The following is a 21,513-nucleotide window of genomic DNA, read 5'->3' as shown; positions in this document are numbered from 1 at the left end:
ATGATTATCTCACATATAGCATTACTTTTTGTTCTTATGATTACATTTTCTTCTTCTAACTTGCAAATGAAAAGGAGAGTCATTGATTCGTCTAAACGTATATTTGTTATCATCAAATGTCAGATCGATTTATAATTTTTTGCTTTGTTGTTTTTATAACACACGTTTTCAGTTTATTTTTGCAGTTCTACTATGTAAATCACAAGAAAGAGCTGCATAATATTTATTGATCCCCTTCCTAATAAAAAGTATATTTTACAATGGCATACAACAGTTATCAAGGTTATTTCAAGTAGACATTGATCTTTTCCCCAGAAATAATCGAGCACCATTGTCATAACGAACTTTGTATTTCTTTTGGTACTCAGCTCTTAAAGAAGAAGAGCGCCGCCAAGAGGAAAGAAAACGACAGTTAGAAGAAGCTCGAAAGTTGAGACTGGAAGAAGAGGTGATACGAAAAGAGGAGGAGGCGGAGAGGAGGAAGAATCTATACAAACGTAAGATATTAAGAGTATTCTAATTACTACAATTAAAATAATAATGATTCCAAAGGCTTTCCTTATCTACGTGACAAATACGGTACATTTTGATTAAATGTTTATGGCTCACACTATCGTTGACAATTTTTAATTTCATGATTTGTTTTATAAATCCGAAAATCTGTATAGCTTTTTTCAATAATGGTAATTATTTGGCAGGTAAGATACTGTCTACTCCAATTCATAAGGTTTTACCGACACCTATATGCATTTGTTTACAGGTTGTTTGACTAATTTTTGATGAACCATATTCTTATATTTCAGCTCCTAAAGCATTTCAGTTGAAGAAGACTGAGAAGAACGTGATTGAATCCAAGGATCCCTTCTCCTCAGATCGAAATCTAAACATTCCAAAAAGTGAAGGATTCAAACTGAAGAAAACTGAGAAACAGACGACGAAGTTTGCCGAGCACACCCGACAGGAAACCGAATGGCAAGAGCCTCGAAAATTCGAGTTGACGAAGACTGAACCGAAGACGACAAGCACGGTTTGGAAGCCACCGGAAAGACCCGAACGGCTCCGGCCGCTGACCCCACCTCCGCCACCGCCTGCACCGAAGGGAAAGAAACCCACGGTGCCTATTGAGCCGAAAAAGCGCGAACCTCCTCCGAAGAAGCCCGATCCTCCACCACCACCGCCGCCGAAACCTGTCGAAAAGCCGAAACCGGTCGAAAAGCCCAAACCTGTCGAAAAACCCAAAGAGCCTCCACCACGAAAAAGGTAAGAGCATACATCAAACAAGATATCAGCTTACACCTCTGTGGTTGCTGACAAATTGCTTTATTTCCTTTTCTTCTGTTTCCATAGTGTTCTTATGATAAATCGTTCAATTATATAATAATAATAATATATTTTTTTTTTAATATAGATATGACGATAGTCCATGCACATTTTGTTTAAAACGTGACCCGCTATCGTGGTTTATTTTCTCTTGTACAGTCTCAAGAGTCATTTTATCTCCCTTGTATTTCTTCAGGCTTCAATCTCATTTCTTCTCCCTCCTTTTCTCTAAGTGTATGTCTTTCTGTGGTCCCTCTTGATTTTTCTTGGTCTCTCAACTTATCGATTCTCGTTATTTGCTTTAAAAATATGTGTTCAGTCATTGTTATTAAAGTAGATTTTTCTTCTTAAAATAATATGGTGTAACAAAAAAAAAGCGAGCATTAATCGTTTCTCTACCTTTTGTATTGTTTTCTTTTAAAGAGTAAACGTGATGTTGCTACAAGTACTGTTGAAAGCGTGCATTTCATGTGATTGTTTTCATTTGTCAGTTGAACTACATTTTATTTCTAGTTTTCAGGTTGTACAAATTTGTTACCCAAATGCCGAAAAGGTTTTACTTTCTTCACTAAAAGCTTTTTTTTGTTGTTGTAAAAAATTCTTATCGCGTGTCACCCCAAAAGGTTTTTGATTTGTCGTTGTCTATTTCTTGTTTCTCAAAGAGGAATTTGTTGCCAGTCAAAACATTTTTCACAAGCATTGTTCATCCTGTGTAGAGTTAGTGATAATTAATACAGGTAGTATAATCATTCTCTTTCTTTCCAAATATACTTTTTATTTTGATTCATCACTGCATGTTCTTTCGGTCTATGTCTTATCCCTGTGTTTTGGACTTTCATTCTAAACAAAGCGAGCCCAAGCCAGAACCGAAACCAAAACCCGCACCAAAACCTATCGAAAAACCCATTAAAGAACTGGCCAAACCGAAGGAAGTCCCCAAACCTAAAGAACCTCCAAAAGAAAAAGTGCAACCGGAACCGAAACAGAAGCCACAGAAGAAAGAAGTAACAAAGAAAGTTGAACCGGTTAAGAAGGAACTACCGAAACCAGTTGAGAAACCGAAGAAAGAAGTGGAAGAACCTCCTAAAAAAGAGAAACCTGTCATCACAATAGAGGATCATGTGAAGGAAAAACCCAAACCGGTTGAAAAGGAGAAACCCAAACCGGTTGTAAAGGAGAAACCAAAGCCGGTTGTAAAGGAGAAACCAAAGCCGGTTGTTAAGGAGAAACCCACACCAATCGTGAAGGAGCAACCGAAGAAGGAAACTCGGCCAGTGTGAGTAGAATGGATCCACAACCTACCAACTCGCACTATACGCACGCACTGCATCGCACCCACACCACCCATATCTTCTAATACTGGAAACCCTGCAATACAAATATAACCGAAGCGACATTATATACTTTTCCCTTGCTTGTTTTATCATACATTTTGCTTCATTTTTTTTTGTGTGTATTCACTAATTAAACCTTTCATATTGAACGTCACAGTATTACCTTCCTAATATGTCATCTAATACCTCTCATGTGGTTTTCTTTTTTCCACGTAGCTGTGAAAAAATAAAACATTTATTCACAATTATAACATCATCATGCTTTTTTTTAAGCCTACATTTTGCCTCCGCACTATTATTATTTTGTAATCACATTTTGTCATAACCTCATCGGTATCTTTTGACGTGTTTATTTCACTGTCAAACAAAATGTATTTCACATACTCTATATCTAAATTATGTTATTTTCTAACTGCGTTTTTAAATGATGTTACTAAATATTTGCATTTTGAAAAAAGTCCCCTCCACTAGATAAAAACAAATGCAGGAGACACACAATATATGCTTTCTTTTAAAGATACCTTTAAAGATATTATCTAATATACAGTTTAAAAAAAAAATATATCATCAAGGAATCTCTTCTGCTAGAAAATGCTTAACCAATACCTGACCATATTTTTAAAACGGAATGTAATTTGGGACTAATACCGATAGGACAACTATAGAGTAGCCACGGTTGTTAATAGTAAAATATCTTCAAATTATTGTTATCCCATTAAAATCTGTGATTTGCAGGAGCTGGGAGCTGTTAGTTTGTCAATAAATCATTACAAGCAGCGGAAAAGTGATAATACTGACAACAACAAAAATGCTTGGTAATGGAGCTTAATTGTGTATGCCTTCTAAATTAAATAATATTTTGCTTCTTGCTGCCAATTAATGCTTTAAAGAAGAACGGGCTGCTTCTTTACAAAAGATTAAAGAGTGGTCACATGATAAAGTCACCTGATCACATTATCAATCTCAGCTCACCCATTTTTATAACGTTGCACATCACGTGATCTTGCTTATCTGGTCCATTGTGCACTTACAATCACATTCCTATATTCGTGTGATCATTGTTATTCTCGCAAGTGTGAGGTGTTTCTTATTTTTACCATTTTGATTAATTCAATTTCAAACCCATTTCTTGATATAAAAGAGTAAAATCTTATCATGTAGTGATACAATTCACAAGTTCGCCAGGTTTATTGTGACTGAATCATACCTTGGAGTAAAGGTTATTAAATCAAGCCTGAATGTATTGCAATCATATAATCATATTGTTTAATATGGGATATAACGACATTCTTATATTTAATCATATATATTTTTGTATCAATGTGTATGCTACTACCCATGGAAAGAATTTCCAAGCATATACTCAATGCTCAATAGATTACTACTTTCATTAAAAAAACAGTAACAAGAAGTTAATTCGACTTTAATGATAATATACAGATCTCATGACATGAAAGCTGAACCCACATTATATAACGATTTGTAAAAGAAGCTATTACATCTTTCCCTTGAAGATCCTTCTGTATCATTTTGTAAAGTTTGCACGAGATCTATATGTATGCTGAGATGACGTTCAATTCTATGTTAAGAAATACTAGTTTAGGGCCCTTCTGAATAGATGAATTCTCATAATCGCAATAACTAATTTCGTGTTTTATGTTCTGATTTCGCAGTAAGAAACAAGAGCCTCCAAAGAAACCAGTAGCAGGTGAGTTATTTGTTCTATATCTCTATTCGATCATGGAAGTTTGGCAGAACTGATATCCGTGTATGTTTGTCCTAAAAAAATAATTGTAAATTGTGCCCATGCTTAGAAAAGGGGCTTTCAACTTGATCTTTTGAAGTCCCCTTTTTTAAATGTTCTATTTTCTTGCAACCTTGTGAGTTATGATTTTGTTGATATTTTGCCTTTTTATGATATTCTATTTTCTAGTATTTGTAAGTTAATTGATCGTGATGAATTAGTTCTGAAGAGAGAAAGAGCGAGAAAGAGAGAGTGGGAGAGAGAGAGAGAGAGAGAGAAATATGGCAGCATAAGATCAGCAGAATCAAAATATCAAAATATCAATATGATTGACACTTCTTCTTCCAGCACCTCAACGGGATCCAAACCCACCACCAAAAGTGGCCATGCCTCCACCTCCCCCACGCGAACCCAGCCCCCCTCCACCAAAGGAGCCGACACCACCTCCTCTGAAAGAACCCACTCCGAAACCGCCGCCAAGAGACCCTGCTCCGCCGAAGCCAAAGAAAGGTACTGACATTTTTATTTCAATTCCGAAATTCATAAATACTGAGTATTATTCTAAAATGCTAATCGAGGCATTCTTTGAGTTGCTGTCTATTGTTCTTGATTTTCAATTTAGGTTAAAATTATGTAGAATTTGTATGATCATAGATGTATTGATAATCTGTTGCATTGAAATATATCTTCTTTTTTTTGTCTCATGTATTGTCTCATTTTTAAAGGTATAGACTAGTTTTGGAAATGCCCCCCCCCCCCTCTCTAAAAATGAAGTGGAAGCTATTATTATCAATCATGTGAAGGAATATGTTTGGACTAATACTTGATGATGCAAATTTAGCCGGGAGACTAAATTATCATATCTATCCGGACTGGATAGATATCGCGTAGTCCTCATCTTTCTGTTGACAGTGCTTGTAACTTTACCAGATTTCTTATCGTTTTGATGATTCCAGAACATTGCAGTATATACACCAATACTTATATGCTAGATGATCAACCTTTCGGATCGATTTCACAACGTTTCTTTCACAATGCAATCACATGACCAGAACTGGTCTTTACCTTTAAAAGAAATTCGAATTATCTTTTGATCTTTGCGGTATTAGTGTATCGTAGAATCTCTTTTATGGAGGGGGGGGGGGGCAGTCAATGATATGAAAGATCGCCTAATCTCGCTTAATATAATACATTGTTAAGTATATTCGCTGGTGCATGTTGTTAAAGAATTCAATACTTTCTGCGGTACAAAATGGAAGGTGCCGTTCTGAATTGTGAATCATTAGTATTTTATGATTGAAACTTCACGCACACTTCCAGAAACAAAACCTCCACCTGAGAGAAAGAAACCCCAGAAACAGAAAAAGAAAAGTAAAAAGAATCAGGAAGGTGAGTCGAGTATGGTGTATGATTAACTCAAGTTTGGAAACTAACCTATATACTGAACGTAAACACGGTAACGGGCTGTTTTCATTAACAAAAACTTCATACATTATATTACAAATATTTAAAGGGGGTTTGTTTTGATGGTAAGTAGAAAACAAAATCATTTTGTGAACGTTTAGCTACCATACAATATTAGTTTAGTAAAGCATTCTTATCAGACAGCGAAACGATGAATTCATTATTATGCAATACATTTATTTCGTACCTTTTACAGTTTGAGATGACAATTTGTAACCGATCCGTAAATTTTTTGATGAATTTTGATTGGCTAAATATTTGTGTGAAAACGAATCAGATACGGCCTAATCATTATATCAAGAGGGAAACTAATTTTTTGAATCCTAATTGTACATTATTTGGATGATGGTGGTTAATACTAGATGAGATTTCTTTTGAGCTTTGCTTTTTTTGGTGTAATTCCTCTAGTAGATTAGATTTAATTGACAGATGTTCCTCGATTTTATTTAAATATACATTTGATAATACTTTCATCAGGCCTTTGTTTACTTCATGATCCCCTTGCATATTAACCTAGCGTGTGACAATGGTTAATATTACTAAACTAAACTAATATTTTTGTGGCTAATGGACTTGAATTTGATAAAATAACAATTTAATCGTTTGAAAGTAGATAAATTTGTAATTTCAAATTATTTTCTCACGTAAAATAGGAACTGATATTGGTATTACTTGTCGTCCATTGTTTAGTTAAATCATGTAATCTATGTCTTAAAATGTCTAGGAAAGGAAAGGAATAAATTATGATTTCATTAAAGTTTGCATTAAACGCGGTACTGCACTACTTGTAGCTACTTGCGCCCTCTAAGCTAACAATGGCTTAGCGGTACTCGTTGGTCCACCATGATACCCTTTTTCTTATGTTAATTAAGAGCGGATTTGATGAGATAACCACCTGTCAGTGACCACGCATGGGGGTCTAATCCCTTATGGCCAAACTAGAGCAGACAGGCTTTAAAATTTTAAAAGATACCATTCATTGGATCACAGTATAGGGTAGCGCAGCGCCAGTTATTGAAGATGAATTATATTGCTATAGGGGAGCATTGCTATAAAACTGGAAGGATGTGTAAAAGGGCGTGTAATCACTCCCCATGTCTATACTTTTCTTCACACCCTTTTTTTTTGGGGGGGGGGGGGGTTGGGGGAGGGGGGTTGGCAAATGATCTTCAAGGTATATGTCACTGTCAGATCACATGCTATTTGATTCTTTAAACCATATTATCGTCAATATCTTTCTTTCTTTTCAGAAAAATCAAGGAAGGAATATGTCAAGATACCCATTATACCATATAAGTCACCAGGTAAATATAATACAAGATTTTTTTCTGGAAATCACTGCTGCATTGAAGTGCCAGAGTTGTCAGCACCTGGCAGATACCGGAAGTTTAATAAAAACATCAATATATTTATCGTGTTTACACACGTTCTCTTATCTCTGGTTATGTTGCTGGTTATATTTGACTGCTGTTGTATTACTATAATTATAATTGGACCAAGGTAGGTCAAATCACTTCACGCCAATGTGGCTGACAAAGCGTCTCGTTTTTTTTTTTTTTTTTTTTTTTTAGTGTGTATTCGGTATTCCGAACGAGGAAAAATAATGTCGAATAGACTCTGAAATAAAACCAAGGCAACTAAAGCAATTGTCACGTGGTCAAATCACTGGACACAATTTTCTTAATAACAGTTTCTAACAGAAAACCATAAGAAAGAATAAAGGATTATCTAAGTATATCAACTATGATTATTTTTTTTCTTTCTACAGAAAAAGATCCAGCACCTCCACCGAAACAAGACCCCCTCCCACCGCCTATTCCTGACCCACCTGTTGAACCCATACAGAAAGGTGTTCCTGCCTCTGAACCGGAACAAGTTAAGCCTCTCTCCCTTCAATCCAAAGACAAAGGTACATACTTTTACATACTTTTTTACTTCATCTTGGTGAGGGAAATATATCCATGTGTAGATGAACTATCTCTGGCATTTATATAGAACTGATATGCATATTTAAGCTAGATTTGTAAATAATAAAATAATGATAATTATGTGTAAAGTACTCGTAACAAACATTTTTAAAGATGATCCAAGCAACAAATTTGCTTTAGATAAGTTATGAAATATGACTATTTTAAAATCATAAAGCATTCAATGGGCCAAGAACTTGGAAAGCTATTACTCTTTTGAACATATAGTGTAGGTACAAATTATGTTTTATATATCGGTAAATCGAGCATGGGTTTAAAAAGAGAAGTTCTGAAATGCAGTGAAGGTGATCAGTAAATATAATTTCTTATTGACATAATTATTAGTAGCTGTGAAGATATTGAGTATAGAAAATCTGAAGTGCTAAGTTGTTCAAACAAAGCCGCCAATCCCCCAAACAAAACAAATAAAGAGAGAGAGAGAGGGAGAGAGAAAGAAAGAGTTGATATATTTCAAGTATAGCATCAAGAACCTGTGGTAGAAAACAAATCGGATTGGCTTTAGCTCAAAGGAGCTCATCCACCAGAAAATCCACGTTTCCATGGTTACAAGAGAAGCACTCTTTCCTTTCACAGTAGAAGGACACGGCAGAGCGAGCATGAACCGGGAGAAGAGATTAGTTGACTTAATCCTCTACGCTGGCCAATCAGTACAATCAAAGGGATCTAATGAAAGAAAGCACTAAGACAAAGAGGCGCTGGTTTTCTTCAATGTATTCGTTATGTATTATAAAGAGTCTCTGCATGATATTACAACCATGATAGAGTAATTTAGTCTATAGCGGCTTCGATGTTTAATGAAGGATGTGACCGAACAGATCTTCTTTCAGAAATAGAAGCAGAGTTGTATGGATTCCCGTGGGTGCCGGTATTAAATGAGAAAAGCTTTGTTAGGGTTTCTACAAATCTCATTCAGCTGCTAAGGACTCCTTTTTGTCACTTTACATGTCGTTTTAGTAGCCCAATAAGTGCACAAAATCACTGGATTGCCATCGTGAATAAGCGAATCTGTAATCAAGTCAGTGTTGCATGTATGTTTCTACCTCATACTTATCTTGATAGTGGCTCAAAAATATGTTATCCATATGCACGGATACTTCTAACCTGGAAAATCATTCCGCAATCTGTTTTAGATAATTTAATAATTCAAAGCAATTTGTCATGAACAGGATTTTAGCTCGAAAATTGACATGGAAAATGGAATTGCTAATCAGCATTGTGCAAATTGTGAAGTGAGAAGAGCATTAATATTATCGTGAAAGACAATCCGATTGGAACATAGAGATAGGAGGATGGAGGTTCAAACGGCCAAGAAATATATAAGTCGTTTAGTATGAAACAAAAGTTATTATATTGGCGGTAAGCTGTGGTTGAACACCTAAGCTAAAGATTTAAGCTATGACTTTGCTTGGGTTTGAAGTTAAACAAGAGTAGCCAAGCCTTACATCCAAACCGACTCCACTCCGATTTCAAATCGTCTTGGCCGTTCAAGGCAATTATTTTTGTTGGTGTTCGCTCTGGTGTCTGTCTATTATTTCGGTCTCGTTGTATGACAGGGATATTAGGATTACAAAAGTTCGGCTGCATGAGAAGGAATAAGAAGAAGGTGCACACAACCAGATTTGATTAAGAAGTGGTATAAAATTCAGTCAGTCCAAGTGTTATGAGTTATATTTTCTTCTTCTGCAGAGCCTAAAGCGAAGGGCAATCCTCCGAAGAAGACCCGACGAGCCAAAGTTCCAAAGAGGGTGAGGAAAGAGAGTAAACCCCTCGGAGTGGCCGCGCCTATGCCAGTCAGGGTAAGTTATCCTTTATTCACTGCCATTCTCGATGTCCTTTTCTGTTTCCAACCTCGAAAGACGTTCACTGTGTTTCTCCTTATAAATATAATTCAACATTTAAGATTTTTAATAATCATATATTGTTCAGCTCAATTTGTTTATAAGCTTCACCTTTTGATGCGCGCTTGGAATGATTGATATAAAAGCTATCTTTAATATAAGATGAATATGTATCACCTTAAAACAAATATAGAGCGGCTATTTTTCTTGAAATCTCGTACGATCTTTTTTCTCCAAATTATTAAAGTGAAAAATTACTTAAGATCATCCTTATATTCAGAAATTCACTCTGGTTCGGAAGGAAAGGCTTTAAGATTCGTTTCATTTTGAACTGTCATACAATCGTTATTGTATTTGTTTATATATTTTGGATGAGTTACGAACTTGGGAAAATAAAATCTGATAAAAACAAAATTGTTTCAGAATTTCTGAATGTATTGAAGATTATTCCAGACTAAATTACCTATCAACTCTTTTATCCAACCAGCCGCCACCATCAGACGAGTGGGTATTGCCGGACACAGGGCCGAGGCTTACGGACATCGAAGTGCCTATGTTCCCGGTAGCTCGCAAAGTAGAAGCACAATTCCCGCCGCTTCCCGAAATCGCCGTTCCCGTACCAGCCCCGAAACCAGCCGAAGAACCCGTTCCCGAGCCTCGGAAACAACCCATGCCGGTGCCCCAGCAACCAGAGGCCATTATGTGGAGGAGGCGACCCGAATACAAGTAATTATCATGCTTTTATTAGTTATTTTATTATCTTGAATTTTTATTGGTGAATGATTCATCAAAATTACGTTATTATTTGTAATTTCAGTTAGTTAATTATTGTTTCAAGACATTGTAGAAAATATATTCATCGTCGCACAAGTAACTAAAAATGTCATGCAAAATATTGAACGAGTCCTTTGAATCATCTATTCGCTATTGCCAAACGGTGTTGTTGTTATGTATGTCGGTCGAATTTCTGACTGTATGATATGCTGTATTATTATGATGCACAGCATTGATCTCAAGCAGCTTTGAAGACGAATATATAATTATAATTAACTAATCATAATGAATAGATTGTCTTACAGTGTTATAGAAGCTACTTTCAAAAATTTACCGCAATCATCAGGGTTTTTTTTTACTGTTATCTATAATGTATCTTTTTCTTCAGGAGTTAAGGTCACACCTTATTAAATATACACGATTATACATCAGAAGTAGCTACAGTGTACGTAGTCAGAAGAGAATTTTTCAGACTATTGATGACGTATATACCGTATGATCTGATATGTGTGTATATGTGCCATTAGCCCAGTCTTTCCTAAGTTAACCATGGACGGCATAAGGCAACAGGATATTGGCGCTCAACGAATTCCCGGATTCGATTTGATTGTATCACTTATCATGCTTAAAGTAGTGAAGATACACTTTAAATCAGTCCAACTCACTATTTCCTTCTGAATTTTTGTAGACCTAAGAAGAAAAAATGGCGGAAGGTTGAGGCAAGCGGCAATCCACCTAGCAGCCCAGACCCAGCCGTTAGAGATCCGCTCGACTATCTTGCCAAGTACTGCATCGTCCAGTAAGTACCACTGTTCTGAACATCAATCTTATCTATGTTTAATTTATATTCATTGTCGAGTGTTTGTAAAATGAAACAGCAAAGAGCATCTCATGATTGAAACAGAAAAGATGTTTAAGGAAGAGATTAATGTAATTTAATTCTTTAGCAAGCTAACAACTTTTTAGTAAGATAGAAACCTAAATAGATTTGGTAGGTCTAGTGGGAGAATTACTATTTTTTGCTTACATCTGCTTCTTTTTTATTCTAAACGTTGGCATCAACAACTCAAGTGCAATTACAGTATACGTTTATGAACTGTACATTAATTTATATACCTCATTGATATAACCTTCAGTACTTTGTTATGATCGCATTCTGAAGACAAATTTTATTTGATGGAATTTATCCATTACGTCATTATGATCTTTAGAAGTATTGTTAAATCTATATAATCAAATTTGAGAGACTTTAACACGTTCAGATGAATAGAAAAATAATAATTAGGCCACATAATTTTGAAGTGCTATTATGTTGCTACCCCTTCAGCAAAGAACGGGTGCCCCATTACCAGCGAATCTTCAACACCCATCTTCGAAGTACAGGGGTCAACGTCGAAGACCGTACGTTACGACAGTGGATGAACACGACGACGACGGCGAAGGACAAGGCAGTCGGTGACCACGATGCCGATGATCAATCCGAGACGGGATCAATAATGACAGAACAATCATCCGGATACGGAAGTGCAATAGTGAGGTCAAGTGAGGTCAATCTCGAGTTCAAAAGTGACTTAGAAGAGTTCAATGCCACCTTTAAAAACACGCCCATGGAGGTCAATGAAGACGATTATGTCAGTCCGATGAAGCTGTCGGCGGACGATGCCGAGAATGATGGCGGTAAAGGCGGTGGGAAAGATTCCGACGTTGATAGCGGCAGAGCAGACAGCGCCTCCAGCGACAACCCGGAAAGAATGTTGCGGGCGAAGATTGCATCGTATGGAATTCAAGACAAAGTACGTGGACTTAATTATGTTATTGTTTATATTTGCATTTTCAATCGTAATTTTGTATCATCTGCAATATTTTACAGGTTCATAAACCAGAAAAGGAGGTGTCAGGAAGGATACCAAACATTATTTCTATCATTACCAATGGTTTCATTTCAAAACATAGAAACTACAAAACACACCAAAAAGTTATACTAAATTTTCTTTAAAAAAATACTTATTACCTGTCATATCGAGTTGCAATGATAGATCGTGTATTATGACGAGCTATTTGTTCCCCCTAAAGAAATCTTGTATTTTAAAATCGAGATGAAAGGACATCAAACGATCTTTCAAATAGAGCTCCTATATAACATTCCGTCAACTTCTTCGCTTGACTCTGTTTAGGGATTTGTATTGATTTTGTTTTGAATCTCAGTGGTTTTAGTTCAGTCTTTACAGAAAAAATGGCAACCATTTAATATCATTTCAGTTCAATTATCTACTCACCATTCTTATTTCTGTTTTTTCTTTATTTTCTTAGTTTGACGTAGAAGAAAAACTGGACAAGAGCCGCTTTTTGTTAGAGAGGCAAGCGCAAAAAGTATCCAGTTTGAAGGAGAAAGTTGTCCAGTTAGGAGGTAAGATCAGAGAATTTCACCAATGTAGATGTTTTATTGACATACGCAGGACGATAGTAAACCGTAGTGTTTTGTTTCCTCACCTACTCATTACATTTTTCCAAATATTTCAGATTTTTGAAAAGGAATTGTAAATGGAAATTATTGGGGTGGGGCTGGGGTGGGTCGTTATTGATTTGGCAGAATTTCCACCATGGTCTTAACCCTAGAGCTCATACTGACTGAAAGTAAGCAGTACTTTTAGTCTTGTTTAGTTCTTGTATCATTTTTGAAGTATTAATTGACCTTTTTTTTAACGATTTTGTTACAGCTTATCGTGATAAGGCGATCGCAGACATCGCACGGACCGAGTTCCTCGAGATATTCCGTTTCGACTGGGACCCGGATGCTGCAGCAGCAGCTGAGGCAAAGAAGAAGAAGGACAAAAAGTCAAAGAAGAAGAAGAAAGACAAAGGTATTACAAAAGGGAAAGCTCTTTATTGGTTGTGATGTTTAGGAATGAATGTAGTGCCCCGGCGCAAAATAAGCAGTAACAGTGATCGTTACGTTTGCTTGAAATATATTTCACATCATAGGTTCTATGCTTCAACCTGAACGTCAAGAATGCTTTATGTCGAAGAAATACTTTAGAATAAAGGCACCGTGACGTTCTTTAACTTCTCGTTCCTTTTGCTCATTTTTACTTATTTTTGCTTACTTAACTGGAACATTTGACGCTTCAGCCTATTTGCTGGAAGGTTGAAAACTAATCCGAAATTGACAGTTTGGTCAGTCTTTTATAAATCAAGGCTAAATTAACTTTTATTTTCCTACAGACTCCAAGACATCGGAACCAAAGAGCGTGATAATTGGCGAAGCAGACACATCATCGCCACCATCATCATCGTCGTCATCAAAGCCGTCAGAACCGGTTATAACCGGCGGTTTCAAGTTTCCTGTCCTGAAAAATGGGACCGACCAGTGGGTTCTGAGCCGAATGACGGACAAACAGGTCGCTATGGTAAGGGGACTTATGATGAATTGCTCCTTTGAAGGAGAAGAAGGAGGAGGAGTAGAAGAAGAAGAAGTAGAAGAAGAAGAAGAAGAAGAAGATGAAGAAGAAGAAGAAGAAGAAGAAGAAGAAGAAGAAGAAGAAGAAGATGAAGATGAAGATGAGGAGAAGAAGGAGGAGGAGAAGAAGAAGAAGAAGAAGAAGAAGAAGAAGAAGAAGAAGAAGAAGAAGAAGAAGAAGAAGAAGAAGAGGAAGAAGAGATGAAGAAGAAAAAGAAGAGAAGAGGAAGGAGGAGAACAAGGAGAAAAAGGACAAAGAAGAAGAAAAAATAAAAATAAAGGAGGATAAGGAAAAGAAGAAGGAAAAAAATAATGAGGAGAAGTAGTAGAATGAGAACACTTCCATGAGAAATACACCTACGTGCGTCTTTTCACTCTCCATGATTACGAACAGTGAGGAGTATGCAGTTCCTAACTGTTGATAGATACTAAAAACTTGTTTAACATCACTTACTAATGCATTCTAAGCATTTCTGAAGTTAAGTTTAGGAATATTTATTGGAAGAGGAATATTTATTGGAAGAAGAATACTTCTTGAAGTTCAGTTGTGCAATTGCAATATTTTCTTTTTCAATTTTACAAATTGTATGATGATGGTTATTTTGACAGGCCGAGACTGATGCCGAGGTTTGCCGACTCTCAGTCAGCAAACAGATCACAGAGGAGAGATTGGAAGCAGCGAACAAACAAATCAAAGAACGAGAAGGTAGGATACTATCAGCCAATCAGAAACATTGTTTTAAATTAGCTTTTAATAGGAAAGTCAAGTGATTTTTAACATTGATTTAATTTAGCTTTTAAAATGCTTGCCCTTTGAGGTGTTGCAAAGTTCTTTGCCGCGTTTGACTTTGACTTTTGTTCTTTTGCTGCGCAGGTGAGACGAAGATGTTGGAAGAACTGGAGACGAAGATGAAAGAGAACGAATCATCTGAACGGATGGCATCTAAACCAGAGTTTAGAAGGAAACAAAGTACTCTCTTTAATATGATGAACCAAGAAGAGGTAGGAACAAACTCTTTCTCCCCTCTCTCTCCCCTTTTAATTATTCCCCGAGTCTCTCTTCTTGCTCTCTATTTCATCTTCAGTCACATTCTCTCTGTTATATATAATAATATAAACAAAGCTCTCGTTTAATCCGTTTTTCTCTCACACATGTTATTTTTCATCCTGTCCAATATCACATATATATATATATATATATATATATATCGTCTCTCGTCTCGCTTCCACCTGTTGCACAGTCACGCGCACCCAAGCACACCCACACACATAACTTGTGTGATCTCTTTCATCGTGTCTTTTTCAGTCTCTCTCTTTCGCACACTTCTTTTCTCTTTAACGTATGCTCTCCTTTTTGTCCATCATGAATTATTATCATTATTTGTTATTTTTTAAGATTCTGCTGCCTGACCTGCCTAAAACGAAAGATTGTTACTGTTTTGCAATGTTTGATAAAGATAATATCATAAGAATGCTGAGTTATGAAAATAAAATTTCGGATAAAATTTCACATCTTAGGGTCGGATACTTAATGAAGCGTAAGAGAGGTATACTAATCACTGCATGACATCATCTATCATGAGGGATTGCAAATAGGATATTCACATTATTTCCAGTAAATGCCACAGGTTCAAGAGAAACAATATTTTGCGAAATACCCTGTATAAAAACTACCTTCACACTTTTTCTTTTCCTTTCATATCTTCATTTTTTCTTTCCAACAGCCATACGAAATCGAGACGACGAACATGGAAGGTCTACTGCAAAAAGTCAACAGCCACTTGATATCAGAAAAAGAATGTCAATATGTGTATCATGTGAGTATTACATTTAAATAATCCTATTACGGGTACATATTTATTCCCAATTCTTCGGTTATAATTCTGTGACCTTTACAATAGCGTAAATGACCTGATCAGTTTTAAAGTGAATTCTTTTTACAATATAGCGTATAGTATTTAACAATGACCGTTGGAAACGGCAACCAAATATGTTTATGAAAGAGATGAAATGTAGCTTATGGGGTCAAACTAGAAGACTGCATAGAGCTATGTCATGTGTGCAGGCAGGGAGACTTCCGTAACGAGTTAAAACTATGTTTAAAAAAAAAATCCCTTTTATTTCTGCTTAAAATTGTTAAGAATTGATTAATTTGTGTTCTGTTTTAGGTTCTTGATTTACCTCAGCGGCGTCGGATCGATTTCAAGCTCTTCACCATTGTTGCAGCCTTGTCTGAGAAAATATCAAAACTGGAGTAAGTTAAGTTTTATTTTATCTTCTGTTTTTTTTTCTCGATTATTTTCTGGTCATTCTAATTTTAAAGAACGATTCCCCCCCCTTTTTTCCCCCACTACTTCGAAAATTTCAACTCTCGTTTTTGTATTTCTTTAATGTTTATTACTCGTCCCTTCTCATTTCTTTTTTAAATAACGTTTACGTTATATTTCAACCATTTTTAACACAATATTAATTATTCCCCCCATGTTCCACCTCCGCGCACTTTAATTTTTTTTTTCGTCTAGTATACACACGTGGCATGAAGTGGTATGACATGTGATTTGCAAGCACAAAACGCCCTTTTGTGCTTTTTAGTGATATATTGATATCAAGTTGAACACCTGTTTTATACAAGTATCAAAAGTTTATCACTAGATGAAAGACACTTCAAAACCGCTCACTTTTAAAAAGAAACAAATCATGCATTTTCATAAATTTATTTCACTTGTTTGAGTCCAAAATAAGACATAAGGACGACTGGCATGTTTTAAATATGCGTAATTTTATGCAGGTATTCTTAAAAAATCCTAACATTGCCTCCTTCCTTATCATCTGTAGCCCTTTTATAAAGAAACTCATCAACAAGATCAACTTCGAGGCCCTGGATGTGAAGATGGATCGAGCCAAGGAGCTGTTCTATCTGCTGGAGGACGAGGACGAGCACGGTTTCCCCGGGGAAGTCCCCGTCAGGAACTTGCAGGTAGAGCTAGAGGCAGGAGGCCTTCGAAGGGAGCATGCCGACCTGGTAAGTGTGGAAATCAAATTTCATATTTTGGTTCAATTTTGTTTACACTATTCAATTTCATTGTAAATCAACCATTATGAGTCCTGAACTTTACGTGTTGATGTTTTAAACCGAATAAATCAATAAATAAATAAAATATAGCCAGATGTTTCCTTTTTTAAAACTGATGCATAGATGTAGTACAACACCATGACACAGTTTATCATGAGGAGGATTGCAGCCTCGAAATCTCAAAGAAACGTCAATTGTTCAACTTATAGAATATCATTTACCTGTACCTTTCTAAAAAGATATCTGAAACAATGTAGGAATAGGTCAAGTGGAAGTCTAAAGTGAATAATTGTTTGATAAAATTCCTCTCTATTGGTGTAATCATTGTTCTCAGGTGATGGAGAAGTTTACCCGAGAAGGCAAAGGAACAGTAGACTTCCTGGACTTCTTGACTTACATCCCTCTCTTCATCGACCTGCATGAAAGCATCATTTCCGATCCTCTCTACGCTACCAAGGACCTGTGAGGATACCCTATTGAAAGACCTTTGACCTCAAGCGCACCTAATCATGATGCAGTAAAGAGAAGAGGGGATGAGGAAGGGGAGGGGGTGTACCTTAACAAAACAAAATATAGGACCAAAGATTGAAACAATTGAATTAAAAATATGGTCACTTCTTTTTGAATGGATGTACCTGCTGATAACTTGCACCAATGAACGTGCTTCTCATCGATGATAGTCATCCTATATTACACTCTCCTGTGGAGAATATTTCTTTTGATACTCGAGTATAGAAAAGAGTTTAAGAGATTGGTCAGTTGACCAATATTGAACGTAGAGGAGTGAAAATTCCACTCTTTGAGGTGTCATAATTATTATGGATTACTTCCCCTCAAAAGTATAGTTGAATTCACTCCAAAGGAGTGGATGAATCACTCTTTTTAGAGTGGATTCCATGTTTATCATATATTTCCACTCCAGAAAGGAAGTGATCCTTAATATGACTCCCCACATAGTGGATTTCCACATTTTTACATTCAAAAGAGTAAATGAAAATAAAATATATATGAAGTTGAAGTCCCCGTTTAAGACGATACCAACACGGTTATTAGTCTAAGATCGTAGCGTTAATCCACACCCTTTTTTGTAAAAAAGGGTCAATGGATATTTACATTGTTATATTATTGTAAGAATCAGCCTGATTATATTGAAGCAAGTAACTAGTTTACCATTCCATCCAACGCTCTATATTAGATATCATCTTCAGGGTATATATCATTGTGTTATGATTCGTGCATATATTACTATCAAGGTATCGCCTCCCGGTTCGGAGGTTGATTGCAACATTTTTTTTCTCCATATATCTCTGTTTTCTGCCATCCTAGTACACTTTCGCAGTGTCTTTCCACTTCATGTCTCAATGTTCCCATCCCAGTTAGTTCTTGGTTGCCCCTCTTGATATATTAATACCCGTGTTCAATATACCGTACATATATAGTGTCAGAGCATGACACTTTTTGTTCACTGTTCAAATGATAATTGCTTGTTTATTGGGTGTGGGATGTGCATTCTAGAAATCACCCTGCAGCATAATAATTGCGACTGGTACATGTAAATACCTATTAGTCTATGACAATCAAGAAACTTTTGTAGCTTTGTAGTAATAGTAGAGGTTTGTCGTAAGCAGGGTTTAATGGTTCACCTGTACAGATATCGAAGTAAAATGGTCCAAAGACAGTGGTCCGAATTCTTCGACACCATAATCATTTTCAATGCATAACAATCTGTTTTTCTTTAATATTTTCGCCATCTACTCTCGGTTATTTCTTTTTTTTTATTTTCTTTTCTGCCTGTCTCATTCTTTGATTTTGATCCACTTTTATAATACCTTTCACTGAACTTCTAAAACTATTTTATCAGTGATTACATTACAATGTTCTTCCTTTAATTGTTTACCTCCCCTTTCTCTCTCTCTCTCTCTCTCTCTCTCTCTCTCTCTCTCTCTCTCTGTCTCTCTCTCTCTAACTCTCTGTTGAAACTTAGTGATACATCTTTATCATCTTCCTTTTCCTCGTTTTTTTTATTATTGCATACTATGACGTTAATGAGCGTGTGCAATCTTATAATAAGAAAATATATTCTTGGCACTTTATATAGGATCATGATGCAGTTTCTAGAGTTGAATTTTTATTTCAAGAGCTGTCATTTTATATGAGCGATGTAATAATATGTGTAGTCTATGAAGCAATCTTGTATGTTTCACTGCGAGCAATCAACCATTATGTATATATTTTACCTCAATGTTCAATCATTGATGTCGTCTTTCCCTGTATTCATCAACTCTTCATATGGACTATAGTATCTTTATTTGTATGCTTTTTAGTTTGTATGACCAACGTGTTCAAATTACCGTCAACCATACTTTTGATCTGCAATATCCTGGATTTTGTTTATGATTTTTTTTGTTTCTTCAAGATTGTGACAAAAATAATAGGCTACTTTAAAAAAAAAAAAACACCAGAAGATATTTAAGATAACAGCTTTCCGCAACGAATCGCATATTTATGATTATGATGTTTTCGCTTGCAAAGTTGAACCTTTCTCTTTACCATATTGTCTAAAATTGTGTGCATAAATATTTTATCTTGCCATATATTAAGCAAGGTATGGTTAGTGTGTTATATTGAGGGGAGGCTGGGGGGGGGGGGGGGCGCTTTGAATGGAAAGATACGTTTTTACTCCAATATTTATAGACTTTTGTAATTTCTTATAATTTACCACGTTACATTTTCAGCGTGGTAGCATACAGGCCTATAAAACTCTTCAGAAAAAAAGCCACTAAATCTAGAAGCTGACTGTCAACGTTTTCTATCAAACTCATCTCACCAGGGGCTAAATATCCATCAGTAGCCGAAAAATTCATTTAAAACGCTTAAAATACTGCTAATGATTCATAAGATACTGCAAAAGTCAATTATGACTGAATTGCCTTGAAACCCAATCAAACAAACAAAACAATTCTTCTGAAAAATAACTAAAATGATCAAAGTTAAAGAAAAGAATGAAACATTTTGTGTGAGGAATTATATATTTATGGAAATTAATACTAACATTATAATACAGAGATACAGGTGTATAAGTTTAAATTAAATACGAATGTATATTGTGCAATGCTGATGATGAACTAATTTGCTATAGTGTATAAGTTTGCCGAATATTGTATGAAGCAATAAAAAGATAAAGTTATTTACATATAGATCAGTGTACTGCGCAGTCAATTTATCATAAAAGAATGTGTCTTCTAACTATATATTATAGTTGCCGGTTGTCAAGAGGCTTAGGAAAACTGCAGAGAGTGTGTCCATATAATTATATAATACGAATATTGGTAGAGGTATATAGCAACCCATTGATGCAGATAATATATTTATCTCTACATACGCGCACACACACACACACACACACACACACACGCAGAGGCGGCGGAGCGACTTCCAAAGTGGGAGGGCACCAACAAAAAAGGGCACTTTCTGGGGGAAAAAAGGGCACCTTCAAAGGGAAATCTCAAAGCGAAAATACACAATTCTTGAGACCTTGGTTTATATACCCCTATAATGTAATTACATTATCGGGGATGATTTCAATATTTGTTTCTCTTTATACATCATATAAGATATCGCTTGAGCATCATACTTTCCAGTTGGGTGTGATGGTCTGAAAATTCATTTGCAAGCGAGGAAATTTTTTAAGATTTGTGAGGTCGCAGTGCGAAAAATTACATCTTCTAAAGAGGAAAAACCCAATCCTGATGGGATTATAAGCACATTCTCATAACGGATGACTGAAAAGGCCTTTGATAAGTTACATAATTATAACATATATAACTACGAGGGAGCGTAGCGAGCGAGCTTTGGGGGAAATCGCTCTTAGTCGCTTGAAATTAGGGGCACGTTTAATAGTGAGAGGAAAAGGAGGCACTTATCGCAAGGGTTAAGACACTTATTAGAAAAGAAAAGGACGTGTCAAAATACAAAGGCTGATTATCAGAGGTGAAATGGGGCACTTGTTAGACCTCAAAAAAGAGGCATGCACCAAGGATGACGAGGAAATGGGCATTTGTCGACGGAAAAGAGGCACCCAAGAGGCACCCATCACATTTTGATAGGGACATTAATGAAAAAGGGATAGGTTCCTTATTAGAAAGGAAAAAGGGGCACATATCATTGTTAAAAGTATAATTATCAGAGGTGACAGGGAGCACTTATCGCATATGAAAAGGGGCACAGACCAAACATGAAAAGAGGCACTTATGAGAATGAAAAAGGGAAATGTGCATTTGTTGAAAGAAAAGGGGCACCGATCAGATTTAATAGGGGCTTTTATGAAAAGGAAGAAGTGGCTCTTGTTAAAAAGAAAAAGATGCACATGTTGAAATAAATGTTAGATGCATGATTTCTCTATTCCTTGAAATGTCAGAAGTGTCATCACAATTTTCATTTTTTCCCCTTTTTTTTCTGCTTTCTTCCCCCTTATAAGCTAATAGTTTTACTGTGTATCACTATGCGTGAACATGCAAGTTT

The 21,513-nt window shown here is 36.0% G+C and overlaps 1 protein-coding gene across 1 annotated transcript in view; it reads left to right on the top strand.

Moving 5' to 3' along the window:
- LOC100891802 (titin) overlaps positions 1-20,189 on the top strand; it is a 36,462-nt gene extending 16,273 nt beyond the window's left edge. The window contains exons 9-29 of the mRNA XM_030973973.1: positions 369-497; positions 804-1,260; positions 2,171-2,596; positions 4,328-4,362; positions 4,747-4,908; positions 5,719-5,787; positions 7,113-7,166; positions 7,631-7,771; positions 9,537-9,646; positions 10,176-10,414; positions 11,151-11,261; positions 11,790-12,255; positions 12,773-12,869; positions 13,180-13,323; positions 13,685-13,869; positions 14,529-14,625; positions 14,794-14,921; positions 15,644-15,736; positions 16,088-16,173; positions 16,755-16,941; positions 17,327-20,189. Of these exons, the coding sequence (XP_030829833.1) occupies positions 369-497; positions 804-1,260; positions 2,171-2,596; positions 4,328-4,362; positions 4,747-4,908; positions 5,719-5,787; positions 7,113-7,166; positions 7,631-7,771; positions 9,537-9,646; positions 10,176-10,414; positions 11,151-11,261; positions 11,790-12,255; positions 12,773-12,869; positions 13,180-13,323; positions 13,685-13,869; positions 14,529-14,625; positions 14,794-14,921; positions 15,644-15,736; positions 16,088-16,173; positions 16,755-16,941; positions 17,327-17,458 (3,548 nt within the window). The 3' untranslated portion in view covers positions 17,459-20,189. The remainder of the gene's footprint in view (positions 1-368; positions 498-803; positions 1,261-2,170; positions 2,597-4,327; positions 4,363-4,746; positions 4,909-5,718; positions 5,788-7,112; positions 7,167-7,630; positions 7,772-9,536; positions 9,647-10,175; positions 10,415-11,150; positions 11,262-11,789; positions 12,256-12,772; positions 12,870-13,179; positions 13,324-13,684; positions 13,870-14,528; positions 14,626-14,793; positions 14,922-15,643; positions 15,737-16,087; positions 16,174-16,754; positions 16,942-17,326) is intronic.
- Positions 20,190-21,513: the final 1,324 nt, after the last annotated feature.

Source organism: Strongylocentrotus purpuratus, unplaced genomic scaffold, assembly GCF_000002235.5.
Source record: "Strongylocentrotus purpuratus isolate Spur 01 unplaced genomic scaffold, Spur_5.0 spur5_scaffold_7, whole genome shotgun sequence".
Taxonomy (NCBI): Eukaryota; Metazoa; Echinodermata; class Echinoidea; order Camarodonta; family Strongylocentrotidae; genus Strongylocentrotus; species Strongylocentrotus purpuratus.
Note: the sequence above shows the minus strand (reverse complement) of the source record. Positions and strands in the feature narration are given on the sequence as shown.